Below are 15,925 nucleotides of genomic sequence, written 5' to 3' on the forward strand. Positions count from 1 at the left end.
AAATGGATTTTCTGTAATGGTAAGTTGTTTCTTCACCATTAGCAGGTTTAGCTGCATGTACAGAGATTGATTGACACTTATAAGACACTCCTTCCTCTGATTGGTTGTTTTTGACCAGGAGGTATGAATTTCTTCAAATAGCAATAGAAGCACCTGGAGGTGGTGGAAGCGCTCGATCTTTTCACAGATTATCCGTCTCACATTACACTGTCACAACATGGTGAGTTTTAACAAATTTAAAAAAAAACATATTTTTGCGAAAGCTACGTACTGTAAATATACTTTATGTCTAAGCTGGAATTCCAGTCACACATTAAACAAATAGACTTAAAAGCAGGATTTCTCAAAGGTTTGCAATGATGATAAAACAATTATTACATCCTAGCAATATTAGTAGACAAACACAATCACAAATTACACTGTAAAATAGTTTTATTTTTGAAACTTTCATAAATATGTACATTTTAGATTTAAAGACATAATTTAAATAAATAACCTTGAGGAATATGTTAATAAAAAGAAACAGTTTCACTAACCATTATATATTGTCCAAACTTCAAAGGCATGATGGTTTCCACAGGTACATCCTGAACTAAATCTTCTGCTGTGATATTAGTGCTATAATCTGTATTTACATGAAAATGTGTCATTAGAAACTTAAAGTTAAGTCCATTCTTCATCCACTGACCACAACTTGACAAACGCATTCCTTTAAAAGAGAAGTGCTCTTACGAATCACAGATTTTACATAAGGCACTAATATGCTATAATTATCAATACAGAAAACAATGTTTAACAACAAATTTTAGAATCAAACCATATTTTATTTTGGAAACTGAGGATGATATAGCCTAGGAAAAAGCCACCATTTTTTTGTCTACAGTTTGCAGGTGGCTTGTGCCACTTTGGAGCTGGTCTTCCTGTTGATGGTTCGACAGATAAAAGCTCCAGCCTCCATCAGCTTCGAGAGGTCCACTCCCTGACGTTAGAACACAGAGTCACAGCTTAAATGATTTAAAGAAAAGATCAAGTATGACATAAATAATCCATCTATTTTTAAAGTTTATAAGCAGAACAACAACAGCATAAACAGACTGAAAGAAAACAAAAACAGAATGCAATTATTCCCAATTGATAGAAGGTGAAAATTTAACTGCAATATTATTTTTTTAAAATACTGGAAAATATCGTTTTTCCCAGAGTACTGTAACGTTCAATTGTAGTTCTTAAGAGAACGTACAAGTCATTTAATATGTGACCGTTTCATCCAGAAGACAGAAAATGGATCAACTGAGGCATTATAAACTAATAACTAATGGAAAAACTGCTGTTAATAAGTGGTATATACACTTGTCAGAAATGTAATTAACAACTGGTTTTCTTTTCCCTCATAACCACTCCAAAACAAAGAAAAGTAGATAAAATGTTGATCTCTTACGGTTTGAATTCCAAGTCCATGCAGCATATAAACAACATCTTCAGTTGCAACATTCCCAGAAGCCCCCTGAGCGTACGGACAGCCCCCCAGTCCAGCTACCGATGAGTCCACCACACTGATTCCCATCTGAGAGAGCAAAACAAAACAAAAAACAGAAAAACTTCACTTTTATAATAATACCCTAGATTGTTTCAGGGAAAGGTTTTAAATTCAGAAACATGAACTCAGCCTGACCTGCAAGGCTATGAGGATGTTAGCCAGAGCCTGGCCATAAGTGTCGTGGCAGTGAACAGCTAAAGCGCTAACTGGCACCTCTTTGGTCACCGCTTCCAACATTTTAGTCATACTTCCAGGAGTCCCCACTCCAATAGTGTCACCCAGAGAAATCTCATAACAACCCATAGAGTACAGGCGCTTCGCCACCTGTGAGACAGAAGCAAATCTTAAGAGCTTTGCATATGGCTGCTTGGGAAAAGATGATGATTTATTTGCTGAACAAACTCAACCTCTTTCGAGCCAGAACTCACATGTGCAACTTTTTCAGGCGCCACCTGCCCTTCATACGGACATCCCACAACGCACGAGACATAACTGCAGTGATGAGAAACATGGATGAAAGAGTTTAAGAGCAAGTCCAAATGATTTAAAGGTTTACTGAGAAAGGCGAGGACGCTGGCAATTATACCCCCGAACTGGCACAGCAGCTTCTTTAGCTGCCTTCATGACCTCCTCGAAGCGCTGTAAACTCTCCTCCACAGAGCAGTTTATGTTCTTCTTACTAAACAGCTCAGATGCAGCACCAAATATGGCCACCTCTGAAGCTCCGGCCTTTAGCTGCAGCACAAGACATCAAAACATGTTTTAGAGCAATCACCTACAGTGTTAAAACCTGAGTCAGCCCTATGCCGGGCTGACAGGAACACAGCAATGTGTAGCACTCACAGCAGCTTGAAAACCTTTCAGGTTTGGCGTGAGGACTGGATAAGACACTCCTGGTTTCTTAATGATACCTTTCATTACCTCCACTTGATCTGCCATCTGATATTTAAACAATAGAAACCAATTAGTATAAAAAACAAAAAAAACAAAGCTCAATTCATTCTTACATGCTGAAGTCAGAGTGGGTTTTGTTCTAAAATGCTTACCTGAGGAACCCATTTAGGGGACACAAAGCTGGTGGCCTCAATGACTGGAAGTCCAGACTCTGACAACATGTTAATTAAATTGATTTTTGCCTCTGTTGGAACGACAGTCTAAGGAATAGAATAATAAAACACAAAAATGAAGAACAGCTGATAAATAATGCCAACTATGCATGACTCACGTTGTTTCACCAGGTTGCCACACCTATTCTTTAGCTCACTGAAGCACTAGGGCAACAATTTAACTTCATATTTAAAGGTGTTTAGCTTTTTTTTAAAAGGTAGTCTCTTAACCTGAATACAAAAATTAGCATTGTACCAAAACAGAAACAAAAACAGCCAATATGTTAGGCTAAATCATATTTGCTGTATTACATAATTATAGCTACATAAGAAAAAAGGGGGGACCAATTTGTATGAGATGTGTCCAATCAAGCCTGCAAACTCAAAATGAGTATGCTATAATGTCTGTACTGACAGTTATTATACAAAGACGCATTAAAATAAAGACAATTTAATAATATAATTGCACAGTACTAATAAAACAAAAATATTTTGTTGTAATTGTGATTTTTTTTAAAGCTAAAAATAAATAAATATCTATTTATATTATGAACTTCACTGACATTTCTGAAAGACACAAGAAAGCACCTGCTCCCCTTGGATAAACATTTAGAAGTAAATCGTGATTAATCTTCATTTGGCTAATCTTATGGTTTGAAAATCAAATAAGACCAAAGAAAACTTTAAAAAATAGACATGATTTATTTATTTATATAAGTGTACCTTTTCATTTTGAAGACCGTCTCTGGGTCCAACTTCCACTATTTTCACCGTTTGTGGGAGAGCATGAGCAGCTTTTACACATGCCTAAAAGCAACAAAACACACATAGAACCACCAACAGGTGAAATCAAGTCAAATAAAAATAGAGTGAAAGCTGAATTGTAGAGTCTCCTCAAGTGTCACCAAACACAACCAGCTTCAAGTGGAGGCTAATGGATATTTGGAGACCGATGTTCTTTACGGCACCAACCGTTTAGTTCAAACAACGGGGAAATAAAAACCCAGAACTAACCGTCTTCTCCTTTGGTGCGGAGCTGAACGACATATATTGCTGGCCCATTCTTAATCTTAAAGTGGTTCTGTTGACAAGCCTCATTGTAGCAGCCATCACTAGCTGGCTAACAGCAGCCTGACGTCATACTTCCTGGAAACGCGAGTTGTGACGTTTTCTTAAAAAAAAAGAAAAAAAAAAGGCGTAGGCGCCATCTACTGGCAATAATTAGGTAGTGAATAAGAACCGATGGGATATAGAGAAACAAAAACAACATTTATTTATTGCACATTTTTTTGTCAATACACAAAAGAAAAAATATTGATATGGCCTTATAGTTTTAAAAATATCTTTTTCAATTGGATGTCAGCTTTCCACGGGACGGGACCCCAGAAGAGTCAGTATAGCAAAATAAAATTATCAATGTAAATAAATAAATAAATAAAGATCAGAAAAAATAAGTTGAGTCAGATCGCCTGTTCACACATTCATATACTTTAATTCTGTACTTGAAAACAAATCCATTTCATACACCAACCACACAGCACCAGTTTATTTCACTTAATAGTTTAGGTTTAAATTAAGTTTGAAGAAGGGTAGTAGAAAACCGCTGAAATATAACATGAAAATAATTTTATTTCCTGAAGACTGAGTGTTGTGGTCAATTTCTATTGATTGTAGTTCTGATTCCTGGCGAGACAACTTCACTCATGAAGAGAAAGTGCACATACTTTCTCCTTGATCAAACAAAATGTAACATTTTATGGTTTAAAAAAAAGAAAATGTTTTCTGGAGTCTTAGTACTCTAATTTTTTGTAGGTAGGCTTCACAAAAATTATATTGTGTTACTTGGATCTTAAAATATGCTATGGCACTTTGTTCATTTGAGTGATCAATTTTCCTTAAAAATTAGCAAATGTGTTTTTGTAAATACTTTCTTTAGTTTTTCAACTTGATGATTTTCATATTTCGGAATATGAAAGCTATGTTCTTCTTTTTCAAAGTAAATTGCACAAATGAATAACTGCTAGAGACATAGTAGTTCAGTTACAACTCACATCTAATGATGACTCAGGCACAGGTGTATAAAAATATCTTTAATGTGTCAGAAAGTAAAAATAAAAAGTAATAAATAAATTATAATTGATTATACGATAGTGCATATAATAAACAAGAAATCATAAATCACTTCAAACAAAATTATGTCTCCTTAAACTTGAAAAATCCTTAAAAGCTGCCATTTAGTCTGGACCAACATTTTGGGTTCATTGCTAGTAAAAAGTCCCAAATCTCTGCAAAGACATTAGTGTCTTTTCATGCATTCAAATGAAGAAACACTTATTAAAATCATTTTAACACAACAACTCAACCAAAACAATAAAAATTAAAATGCATGCTTTGGATACTGCATAAATTTAGCAACATTTACAAAAAGCAGTTTTTGTTTTCCCCACAGGTTCGAAATGAATGATTCCTGTGTTGGACACAACCAACAAACTGAGAGCTTACATCTCTAGGCTAAAATTGTATTTTATTTGTTAATTTTTTTTGCATTGCTTTAACACAGAAATACAAACTGTCAATATATATGCACATAGTTTGGTCATTCTTCACTGCAGCTCCTCGTCGCTGTCATCCACTTGCTGGATGATGAGATCTGCACCCGAGTCTTCAGCGAGATCATCTTCATCATTCACCATCCAGTTTCTCTTGGCGTCGCCTTCCTCCTCACCGTCCACACCTAATAACAGCGCTGGCTCCTCGTTGGGCGTCTGCAGACCGTCCATGGGTAAGTCATCACAGCCCACCTCCTGGATACAAGTGGTGCAGATGCGGTAGCGCCGAGTGCCCTCACACACCACATGCCCAGTTTCCTCTGTCACCTGACATTTACACTTCCTGCACACCAGTTTCCTGGCTTGATGAATCTGTGGAAAGCCACAAAACAGTTAAAATGCAATTCTGTTTTTCTTTTATAATTTAGTCCAGATTTTAAGTGTTGATTTTTTTAAAGAGTTTAGACTTTAATTTGCCAGTATGGGGATTGAACCCATGACTTTGCATTATAAGCAACACACTGAGCTGAGCTAACCAGCCATACATAATGTTTAGTTATCATCGATGTAAGAAAAACTTTCACGATCTTGGCAAAAGCAGTGATATTTTAATGTCTTTCGAAATTAATATGCATAATAGCTTAATTTAAGGCCTTCTGCTATTTTGAAGTGTTGATTTCCTGAAAGACTTTAGATTTCCATTGTCCAGTATGGGGATTGAACCCATGACCTCAGCATCTGATGCATTTGTTTCCTCCACACTGTAAAATGGGGTATAAGAATCAAGCTAAACTGAATTGCATGCAGCTTTTTTTTAAATTTTATTCACTGAATTGTGTATGAATAGACCTTATATTTTACCTGGTGCTGTATAAAAAAGCACAACTGAATGTTAGCTTCAGACTCTGAGAAGACCTACCGTCTCAAAGTGGCTACGTAGGTGCTCCAGGCGGGTGAAGCGCTTATTGCAGGCCTGACATGGGTACGGTCTCTCTCCGGTGTGACAGCGCAGGTGACGCTTCAGGTCTGCCTTCCTCTTCACAGTGTGTGTGCAAAATGGGCATTTAAAACGCATAACAGGGTTGGAATCTGCAAAAAATTATAAGATATGGCTGAAATATTTGTCTTATCAAATAAGACTCACGTCATTCAAGTCTGTTCATCAATAATGTCTCTAGCAAAGCTATTGATGGTGTGTACAGACAAACACACCTTTATTAAAGTGGCCAATAACACCAACGATTGGAGGTAGTGTGGCGTAAAGCTCCTCTGCTTTCTCAGCCTTTAGGGTTCTTGCCTCCTGAATATCCAGGTCTTCATGCTGGCCAGAACGAATGCTGTTGGGAGCTCTCCTTTTGGTACCTGCTTTCCCACGTCGGCGCTCTGATCCTGGCAGAGTGTACAGAGGGTCCTGAGGGTCATGCAGGTCATCTGTCTCTGCACTGAGCTCATTAGCAGGGCTACCTGGGTCAGTCTTAAGGGCTGAGACTACACCTTCCTGCTCCGGCTCCTTCCCCATAAAACTGGACTGGGACCTGGAGTTGTCCCGGGTCCAGAGTGCAGGTGGTGGGCTGACGGAGCGGGGGCCTTGCTGCGGATGCTCTGTAGACTCTTCTCCTGCTCCGCTGGTGAAAGAACAGGTCTCAGACAGGCTATGGCAGCGGTCACTGTCTTCGTCCTTTACACTAATGTCCAGGGACGATTTGATGAAGTTTTTGCAGTATGTGATGACACTGTTCATCTGCAAGTAGCTGGCCGCGGACATGACCTCAATCACATTGTGACTGGACAGATCCAGCTGCCCAGAGTAGATAAAATCCAGAATGACGGTGAAAGTCTCTGGGCTGAAGACGTCGAAGGTTGCGTTGACAGTTTCTGGCAGCCCATCTGGTCCCTGGGACAGCAGCATCCGGAAGTAGCCGCTGCTGGCAAACAAGACGTTCCGGTGAGCCCTGAAGAGCTGGCCCTCAACCAACACACTGCAGTCACAAAAAAGCTCCTGCCGGCGCTGCTCGTTTAGCTGCTTCAAAAGGTTGCTCTGGTGAGATGCAGTGATGTCGGCCGTGTTGAACCACCTCTGAGGTTGCCTGCAGGAGACAAAGTGACAGCAGTACCAGTACCTGTAAATGTCAAATACAAACTGACTGCATTTGTCACAACAAAATATTATCAAAGCTAGAATTTTATATTCCACTTAAATTACAAACAATATCTCTTGAACTTTTTCACACGTTGTCTTGTTGCTCCCACAAATAAACAGGTAATATATTAGGAAATAGACTAAAACAAAGCAGTGCATGACTGTGAAGAGAAAGGGGATTGATCATTTTATTTTCAAAGTTGTTCGTGGATACAAATCTTCATAGTGTGGCATGCATTTGTATTCTGTCCCACAGAGTGAATACTATGCAGAACTGTTAGTCACTGCAACAACACAGGCAAATCTGTTTGAGTATGTCTCTACCTGCTTTGGACATCAAAAGGTTTTAACCATTTTTCTTTGCAAACTCAGTTTGATTAGATGTAAAGCATCAATGAAGAGTGATTTTCAAGCCTTGCCACATGCCTTAAATTAATTTAGGTCTGATTTTCTAATACGTTACATTTTCATCTAAACTATTCCGGTGTAGTTTTGGATGTATGTTTAGGGTCCATGTCTTAGATCTCTCAAAACCTCTAATAAATTTGGTTCTTAAAAGTGTTTAGCACTTAGGCCAGAAAGGTACATTCCGGTCTCATCTGACTAAGCCCCTTCTTCCAGATGTTGGCTGTTGGTTTGTAGTTAAAAAGCAACCAAGACTCAGTCTTGATTTCTTCAAGCTGTTGCTTTTATCTTGCCACTCTTTATTAATATCCTGAATTATGTAGAACTAATAATTGTCCGATCCACACAATCTCTGGGGAACTCTGGAGCTCCATGAAGCATGGACTTCATGGCTGCTTCTGTGAGCTCATTGTGACAGACAGGAAATAGAGTCGGATTTCTCTGTTCAGCGTTCTGGGGTGCCTCCACATGCATAAATGCCATATAAATCTTGTTCAGATGACAAATGACAGACAAATGTTCGGTTTAAAGCAATACTCCTGTGCACTATCTCCTCTAGCGCCACCTTGTGACTGAATTTTTGCACTATGATTAGTGCTTCTCAATTCCGGTCCTCAGGCCCCCCTGCCCTGCATGTTTTTGGTGTTTCCCTGCTGCAACACACGCTTAACACGCTTCTGCAGTACTTGATGCCTGAACAGGTAATGCAATCATTTGGATCAGATGCTCTGAAATAGGGGCAGATCTAAAACATGCAGAGTAGGGGGGCCTGAGGACTGGAATTGAGAAGCTCTGGATCAATCCAGTACCAATCCCAATAAAATCGCTAGTTGCATGATAGTTTTGCACATTACGGTAAATTCACATTAACATAACAATGTAGTTACTGGAACTAACTCTATAATAGAAGCAGCACCTGCTCACTGTTTGCAACCATTTTTTTTTACATCAGCTTAATCCTTTTCAGGTTGTAGATGCCTTTCTCCAATAGTCATTTGGTAAGAAGTGGGGTACATTAAAGGTTGCCAGTTCATCACAGATGTATGTCCCTACATACCTTCACATAACATCTAAGGGCAATTTAGAGCAGTCAATTAACCCAACTTTTTTTTTTTTTTTTTTACAGTAGAAGGAAAATGTATTTGTATCATGTACTAATGCATCTCATCACATGTAGCTCAATTAAATAGGAGACAGGCATTGCTAATAGCAAAAAATTAATAGCCCAGACCTACATCCATGTAAGCCACTGATTTACCTGGACATTGTGTCTTTTATTTTACCTATGCTTTAAACCCAAAAAATTATTTCAATATTATTTGCAATATTCACGTGGGCAATATCAAAAAAAAACGAAACTAAATACACCTCACATCAACATGTAATTTAATGTATCTTTGTCTGCACTAGACGACCCCGCCTACATGATTTCCTTCTGCACTGTGATTGGCTAAGAGATCCTTCAGTCAAAGCAAGCCCTTTTAATGGGTTACGCCCGACTCCAGTCAGAGAGGTTCGGGTGACAAACCTTTTAAACATTCCTGTATGGTGAGTTCAAAGTGTTTAAGGAACCCCTGATGATGAAACACATCCGACTAGTAGAAAATTATCTAAAAAGACTACAGCTGGACATGCAGTCCAAAGGAAAAGAAATAATAAATCTCTCAACCTCATTTGGAGAATGGTGTCTGTTTTTCTGAGGCATAAGAAATCTGATTCTTAAAGCTTTCGTATGTAAATTGCGCCGGCGTGCCATCTGTAAGACTCGGCAGCGCCCGATAAGCCCACGGTGAAACACCCGCAGTACTCTGTGGCCATTTCTTTTACGCTCAAAACCAAAGGAAATGTCTGAGCTGAGCCATTATCCTTTCACCGAGGCACCATTCGACCTACAAAACGACACGACAGTGCTGCAGTCCTGCAAGAGAAAAGCGGGCAGCGCCGCACCGGAGCAGCCCAGGCTGTCCTGGAGCGACGCCCACTTCAGGCTTCAGCCAGCACACAATGGAGAAAACAGCCAGGCGACCGTCCTGGGTGCAGAGCAATAAATACACTGACACAGTTAAGATATGATGCGCTAAAACGCCCGTTTTTTATATCCACAAGGCCACCCCTCCCCATCCCGCCCCACTCCACTCCTCGCTGGAGGTCCGGAGCGCGACGAGCAGCGGGGGAGGATTCGCCTGCTGCCCAGATCGAGCGGCTCGTTTTCAGGCGAGAGGTGTCGCCGAGACCCGCTTACGCCCCATATCCTGATCTGCCCCCCTCTGAAGTAAAAAAAAAAAAAGAAAAAAAAGAAAGAAAAAAAAACACCATCAATACTCACTGGTGGCTGGATTCACCCGGCGCCCGATAGAGTCTGCTCGCCCCCAAATCCGCCACCATATCCATTTTATCTTATTTTACCACGCCGCGTCACCCCCCTCTGCTTTCTTTCCCCCTCGTCCAGGGTCCACAGGCAGACACTTCCTGTTCAGCCCTAAAGACCGAAACCCGGTCGGAGCGACTGGAGCTCTGTGCTGACGTGGGTGTTTATTAACTGGGTGCCCGAAGGTTCAAGGAGCCATTTAAAGCCCTAGCGACCCTTTTAAAATGAACAAGTGAATAGTGCAATATTTACACGGTATTTAGGAGTCTGTGATGAACTGAGCACATTTTAACCTTATTATAGATGCATGGGTGCATATTGAAACCAGCACTGTTCTAATTTGTTTCACTGAAGCCTTCTATATTAATCTCACAACACATTTCAACTTTAATAGGATATCATAGATTTTTGATGGGATATAAATCAAACTCAAAATGAACTGAAACACTGAAAGTGATTTATTCTGTAGGAACATTTATTTATTTTTCCATTTGTAAAGAATCCCTTATTAAATCTGAATTGCAAGGAGAAAAATTAGATTTATACACATTTCCTCTTGTATAAAATATCTTGAAACAGTTTATAGCCACAGTTTTATGTAGGTGATTTCCAAAGAAGCAGCTGCAGATGCATCAAGAGGGTACGCCATTGGTGAATCCAGTGGGATTCATGGACTGCCAGCGCCACAGGTCTTCACCTACACAATACAAGATGCAGAAACATTAGGAAGTTATTGTGGATGACATCTAAAGGCAGTTTTCTTTATTTTGTCACTTTAAAAAAAACGAGACATGTCAATGTGTTTTATTTGATGGATCAACATATAGTGCATACCAGTGAGTGTGGAAGACAAAAAGATCAAATGTTTTACATTTCTTAAAAAAAAAAAAAATCTGAAAAGTGTGGTGTGCATTTGGTTTCTTCACCTCTTTTACTCAGACGACCCTAAGTAAACTCCAGTGCAACCAACTCTTTCTGAATCCACCTCTCAGTAATTTAATGTCAGTATCAGTGCAGCTGTTTGTAAAGATTGTTCAATCTTATCTGAAAATGGAAGGAGGAAGCTATCAGAGGCCATATTTGCAATGCAGGGGGCCACTGTAAATGTGTGGAGGATAGGGAACCTGGGCAAGAATCTGTTGTAGACTGCAAAACAGTTGAGACTGGGCTGGAGATTCGCCTTCAGTGCTTTTGTCAGGTGTTTGGATGGTCAAGTCAGAGTCCTGACCTAAAAATTATTTGGAATCTGTGGCAAGACTTTAAAATCAATGTTCACATAGCTGGAGTTATTTTGCACAGGAAAATGAGCAAAAAATTCAAACTTCAAGCTAGATGTAACCAAGAAGAGTTGCAGCTTTAAATCTACACCGTTTTTACCGAGGAGGTGATCGAAAGATTTTTATGTTTCAAGAAATGAAAAGTAGTTAATCTATTTCACATACAATTCCAATAAAACACACTGAAACTTGTGGCTCTCGTGTGACAAACTGTGATACAGTTTCTGAAATGCTTTTGTCTAACACTAAAAATTTATATTCTTACTAGATTCATTAGATGGTGATTTATGGCTCACTTACACATTCTTTCCAAGTCAAAGGCAGCTGTCCAGCCAAGCTCTTTCTCAGCTAGTCTGGGGTCTGCATAGCAGGACGCTATATCTCCTTCTCTACGAGGTGCAATCTTGTATTTAACCTATGTAAGGAAAGATAAAAAATAAATAATCCATAACAGAACTTGAAGATACTTAGAAGTCATCTTATTCTTTAATGTGCTGCATATTAGTAATTACACCTTCCAACAAGGATACAAACCAAAACCATGATTTTGTGCTTGTGAAAGTTTTATGACTTGCCTCTTTTCCTGAAGCCTTCTCCATCGCTTTCACCATCTGGAGCACAGAGTAGCCCCTTCCTGTGCCAAGATTGTAAACCTAAACACAAAAATTAAGAAAACACAGATAATATAGCAGGACTAACTATGTCGGATAAACATAAATGGTAAAAAAAAAAAATAACGCTGAAAAATACCTGGCATCCACAGTTGTCCTTCAGTTTCTTCAATGCTGCTATATGCCCCTTTGCCAGGTCTACTACATGGATATAATCCCGAACTCCTACAACAAACAATGAAAAAGTTGCATCATTCTGAATATTTAATTTGTACTTTCAATGCTAAAAAGAAAACCCCTCTGTTCTTGCCTGTTCCATCGACTGTTTCATAGTCATTTCCAAATACATTGAGAAATGGTCTCCTCCCAACCGCGACCTGCGAGAATCACAAAAAGGCAACAGATTAACAGATTATTACAGTAGAATTTACATCCACAAAGCCTGTAGATGCTGCTGTGCTTTTACCTGAGCTACATAAGGCATCAAGTTATTCGGGATGCCCTGAGGGTCCTCTCCAATCTGACCTGAGGCATGAGCTCCGATAGGGTTGAAGTAGCGCAGCAGCACAGCATTCCAGTTCTGCACACAAGAAGCAACAGTTATCTTCCGGCAAGGAGCAACGGTGCACGTCTGAGATTCTTTAAGTGCTCCGATGAGTACCTTCTCAGATTTACAGTGATCCTTGATCATCTCTTCTATGAAGTACTTGGTCTTGCCGTAGGGGTTGGTGCACGCGCCCACAGGGTGCTGCTCGTCTATGGGGAGGTGCTGGGGGTCTCCATACACCGTGGCAGAGCTGCTGAAGACCAGATTGTGCACCTTGTGAGCCTGCATCACCTGAGACACATGACGATCAAGACAAAGATAGCAACGCATACAGTTAGCTGCAGTGAACTGAGAATAAGCCGGAAGCCTGATCTAGCAGAGAAATATTAAGGCATACTTTCATTTCATATTCCAACAGAAAACTTTTAGTTTTTTACAAATGAAAATCTCATATGTGGATGTGGTTTGCATTTATATCCAGCCCACTTAAGTCAATAGTGTGCAAAAATACCATTTGTTGCAATTAAAGTATATTAAATATAACAAGCAGCTTTAAAAATCTACACTAATCAATGCAATGTTTTTATTAAACCTAAGTATAACTTAGTCTCAAAAAGACTGACTTTGTAATTGTGATTTGGACTTTAACTAGGCCATCCAAACACGTGCTGGAAAGTGAACCTACTTCAGAGGCATTTAAAATGTTTTCTTGCAGGATCCTGATTTCTCTGCATTTTGTGTTGTGAATGATAACCAGCTTCCTTTTTACTGGCGGAGGTACCGTTTCCATCCAGGACTTGCATATTGAAAGTATTGTTTTCCTTTTCCATCAAAATTACACAGTATGTTCTATGTCCTGTTAAGCTGCAACGGAACGACCGTGTGCCGTTTTTCTATTGTACTTTCCAGCGGTGAAGGTTAAGGGGATTTTAAGCTCTCACATATTTCTAAAAAAAAATACATTTTCAAGAGATATGTATACTTTGGTAAGCGACTGTGCATGCAGTAGCAGATGTTGTGAACTCTGCAAACAAAGGTGAGGAATAGTGCAAATAAAGTTGAGCGTGGCGCAGGATGAAAACAGAGTTGTGCAGATTGAATGGAGGCTGGTTGAGTAAGACGGAACTGACCTCCATCAGGTTCATGGAAGCAGTGAGGTTGACTCTGTAGTAACGCAACGGCTGCTCCACCGACTCTCCGACTGCTTTCAAACCGGCAAAGTGCATCACAGCACTGAAAGAGTGCTGCACAACAGATGAAGCAGAATGAAATCCAAGTGAATGCACTGTAAAACTTGTTAGCAGTAATTAATCTAACTGTCAAATGTTTTTCTTTATGTGGAAGAGTAATTAGAAATCTCAGGTTGACTTACTCAAATCTAGTCTGAATCCAAATATGCTCATCAGTAACTTATTTGTGGTGGGGATATTGTATGATGGTGAAGAAACAAAATGTGTCCAGAAATCATGTTTTAATTCTAATTGATTTCCTTATTACAACTTTTAGCAATAGTGTCACAATCAAACATTTTCATAAAATCATTTAACCTCCCAAAAGAAAAGCAAACTTCTGTGTTAGAATAATTATGTTTTATCATTCATACATAAGTAGTTACCAGTTTGCTTTTCATTTAAAGGGTCAGTATTCACACCCCAGAGAAGAATTTGTTAAACTGTGTGAAAGATAAAACTTGCTTTTTCCCTAAACCTTGAAGCTGCAGCTGCTTCTTATCTTGGTATACTCCTTAAACTGCGAGTGTGTAGAATGAAGTTCTCCCTTGTTTCAGAATAGCCCCCTTCTTTTATTTATTACTCTCCCATATTTCACTCCCAACTCCTTTCTTTCCTCCTGCTTAATAAAATGACAGGCTCTGCTACTGGGAGTCAGAAAACATGGTAAACACCTTGGAGAAGTGGTTTGCTGTGTCTTCTCCTTCTGCAGAAGCTTGGTTGAAAACTCATAAACGTTGTCTGTGGTTGTCTCTTTATGTAGGTTTAGAAAAATACCTATCATTCTGGTATTTAAAATTGGAAGAAAACATTACAGATACTGACTTAGCAGAAACTAGTTATCATGTCTAACAAAATTCGGACCTTTTTGAAGAGTTTTTCCAGTGCAGGTCGATCCAGAAGGTCTAGCTCATGAAATTCAATGCTGGTGTTTAGAAGCTTCTCTATCCTTCGAATGCTCTCTGCCACATTCCCCTCTCCTCCATCAAAACACAAACACACACAGATCTTAATAATCGATGAGCTTCATTAGATAAGAGTTTTTTAACCCTTCCTTAAGGAACTAGAACTCACCTCGGACGGCGTTGCTGTAGTTATCCACCACCACTGGCTGGTAGCCTGCTTCGATCAGCTCCACCACGCAGTGACTCCCGATGTAGCCGGCTCCACCTGTGACCAACACCTTCTCCGCCATCCTGTGGGACTGTGACATCATGCAGCAAGTCAAGCAAAGGATGCATTCTTCAGAGGATGCCAACCTGCCTCACTTCTTCTGAACACACCTCAAGCGTTTGTTAGAGCCTATTAAGAGCTGTGTGACTCACCTGTATTGTCCCACGTCAGCAGGTTAACCCTGTCTAACTGCAGGACACAATATTGAACTATAAAAGGCATTAACGTCAGAAGAAGCAGATATTTTATTTTGGAACATTCCTCGTCTAAAAATAAATTTATCTACTAAATTTCTTTAATTTTTATTTCTTCGAGTGCTTACATATAAAACATGTTTTCTTTTTTTTTTTGTAATTAATTGCCACAAACTGAAAAAAAAGACATCCAGAATTGATAGAAACACAATTTATAGCCTCTTTTTTGCCTTAGCAGTTTGTTTTCAAGTTATGCTGAAGGTCAAAGTCCAAACTGAACAAGAATGAAACAAAAACTGACAAACAAAACCCTGAACTCCTGCCAACTCCAGCCAAATTCCAACTTTTTTGCCACGATTGGACTAAAACTGAATTATATTTTACAGCACAACATGAGCTGTTTGTAAAATACTCACCTAATCTTTCTGTATGGATGAAGGAATGTCGCTCCAGGTAATGTTTCTTTGTAAATCTGGTCAGAGCAGACTTAAAATGAGGCGTTTATACCAGTCTGCCCATTTAAAAACGACTTGACTTGACACATAAAGTCTTTACTTCCTGGTAAACGTGGAGAAGAGTTAAGTACTTGAATAACTGGCAACTTAAAGGATATTAGTTTTCAAAATAAGACAAAACATGTGAATATTTGTAATTTAAGTCATAATTTTACGTTGAAACCCTCTTAGAAAACAAGCAGTAATTTAAAACACTATCCAGAGTATCCTTCACTTCAGGCAGACTTGTATTGGAATATTTTTTAAAAAATATTTTGGATTTTATTTTGAAGGG

At 39.2% G+C, this 15,925-nt stretch overlaps 3 protein-coding genes across 5 annotated transcripts; all 3 read right to left on the reverse strand.

Moving 5' to 3' along the window:
* Positions 1 to 419: 419 nt before the first annotated feature.
* Positions 420 to 3,794, reverse strand: hmgcl (3-hydroxy-3-methylglutaryl-CoA lyase). Its single transcript, XM_044143342.1, has 9 exons — positions 3,658 to 3,794; positions 3,367 to 3,450; positions 2,584 to 2,691; positions 2,381 to 2,476; positions 2,124 to 2,272; positions 1,966 to 2,029; positions 1,673 to 1,861; positions 1,439 to 1,564; positions 420 to 979 (listed from the first exon to the last, which is right to left on the reverse strand). The coding sequence occupies exons 1-9, from the start codon at positions 3,751 to 3,753 to the stop codon at positions 878 to 880; spliced, it is 1,014 nt and encodes a 337-aa protein (XP_043999277.1). The 5' UTR covers positions 3,754 to 3,794; the 3' UTR covers positions 420 to 877.
* A 1,354-nt stretch (positions 3,795 to 5,148) lies between these two features.
* On the reverse strand, positions 5,149 to 10,251 carry zbtb8a (zinc finger and BTB domain containing 8A). The gene is made up of 4 exons (XM_044143341.1): positions 10,064 to 10,251; positions 6,405 to 7,279; positions 6,112 to 6,281; positions 5,149 to 5,564 (listed from the first exon to the last, which is right to left on the reverse strand). Exons 1-4 carry the CDS (start codon positions 10,126 to 10,128, stop codon positions 5,247 to 5,249), a joined length of 1,428 nt encoding a protein of 475 aa, XP_043999276.1. The 5' UTR covers positions 10,129 to 10,251; the 3' UTR covers positions 5,149 to 5,246.
* A 291-nt stretch (positions 10,252 to 10,542) lies between these two features.
* On the reverse strand, positions 10,543 to 15,710 carry gale (UDP-galactose-4-epimerase). 3 transcript variants are annotated; one of them, XM_044143344.1, is made up of 11 exons: positions 15,553 to 15,710; positions 14,844 to 14,973; positions 14,634 to 14,755; positions 13,671 to 13,784; positions 12,655 to 12,831; positions 12,460 to 12,573; positions 12,304 to 12,370; positions 12,133 to 12,218; positions 11,958 to 12,035; positions 11,683 to 11,797; positions 10,543 to 10,802 (listed from the first exon to the last, which is right to left on the reverse strand). In XM_044143344.1, exons 2-11 carry the CDS (start codon positions 14,962 to 14,964, stop codon positions 10,738 to 10,740), a joined length of 1,059 nt encoding a protein of 352 aa, XP_043999279.1. In that variant the 5' UTR covers positions 14,965 to 14,973; positions 15,553 to 15,710; the 3' UTR covers positions 10,543 to 10,737. The 3 variants fall into 3 exon arrangements, with proteins under 3 accessions (XP_043999279.1, XP_043999282.1, XP_043999280.1); XM_044143347.1 differs by having other exon boundaries at positions 14,634 to 14,746; positions 15,553 to 15,709; XM_044143345.1 differs by having other exon boundaries at positions 14,634 to 14,749; positions 15,553 to 15,709.
* Between the last annotated feature and the right edge of the window lie 215 nt (positions 15,711 to 15,925).

This window comes from Gambusia affinis, linkage group LG16, assembly GCF_019740435.1.
Source record: "Gambusia affinis linkage group LG16, SWU_Gaff_1.0, whole genome shotgun sequence".
NCBI lineage: Eukaryota > Metazoa > Chordata > Actinopteri > Cyprinodontiformes > Poeciliidae > Gambusia > Gambusia affinis.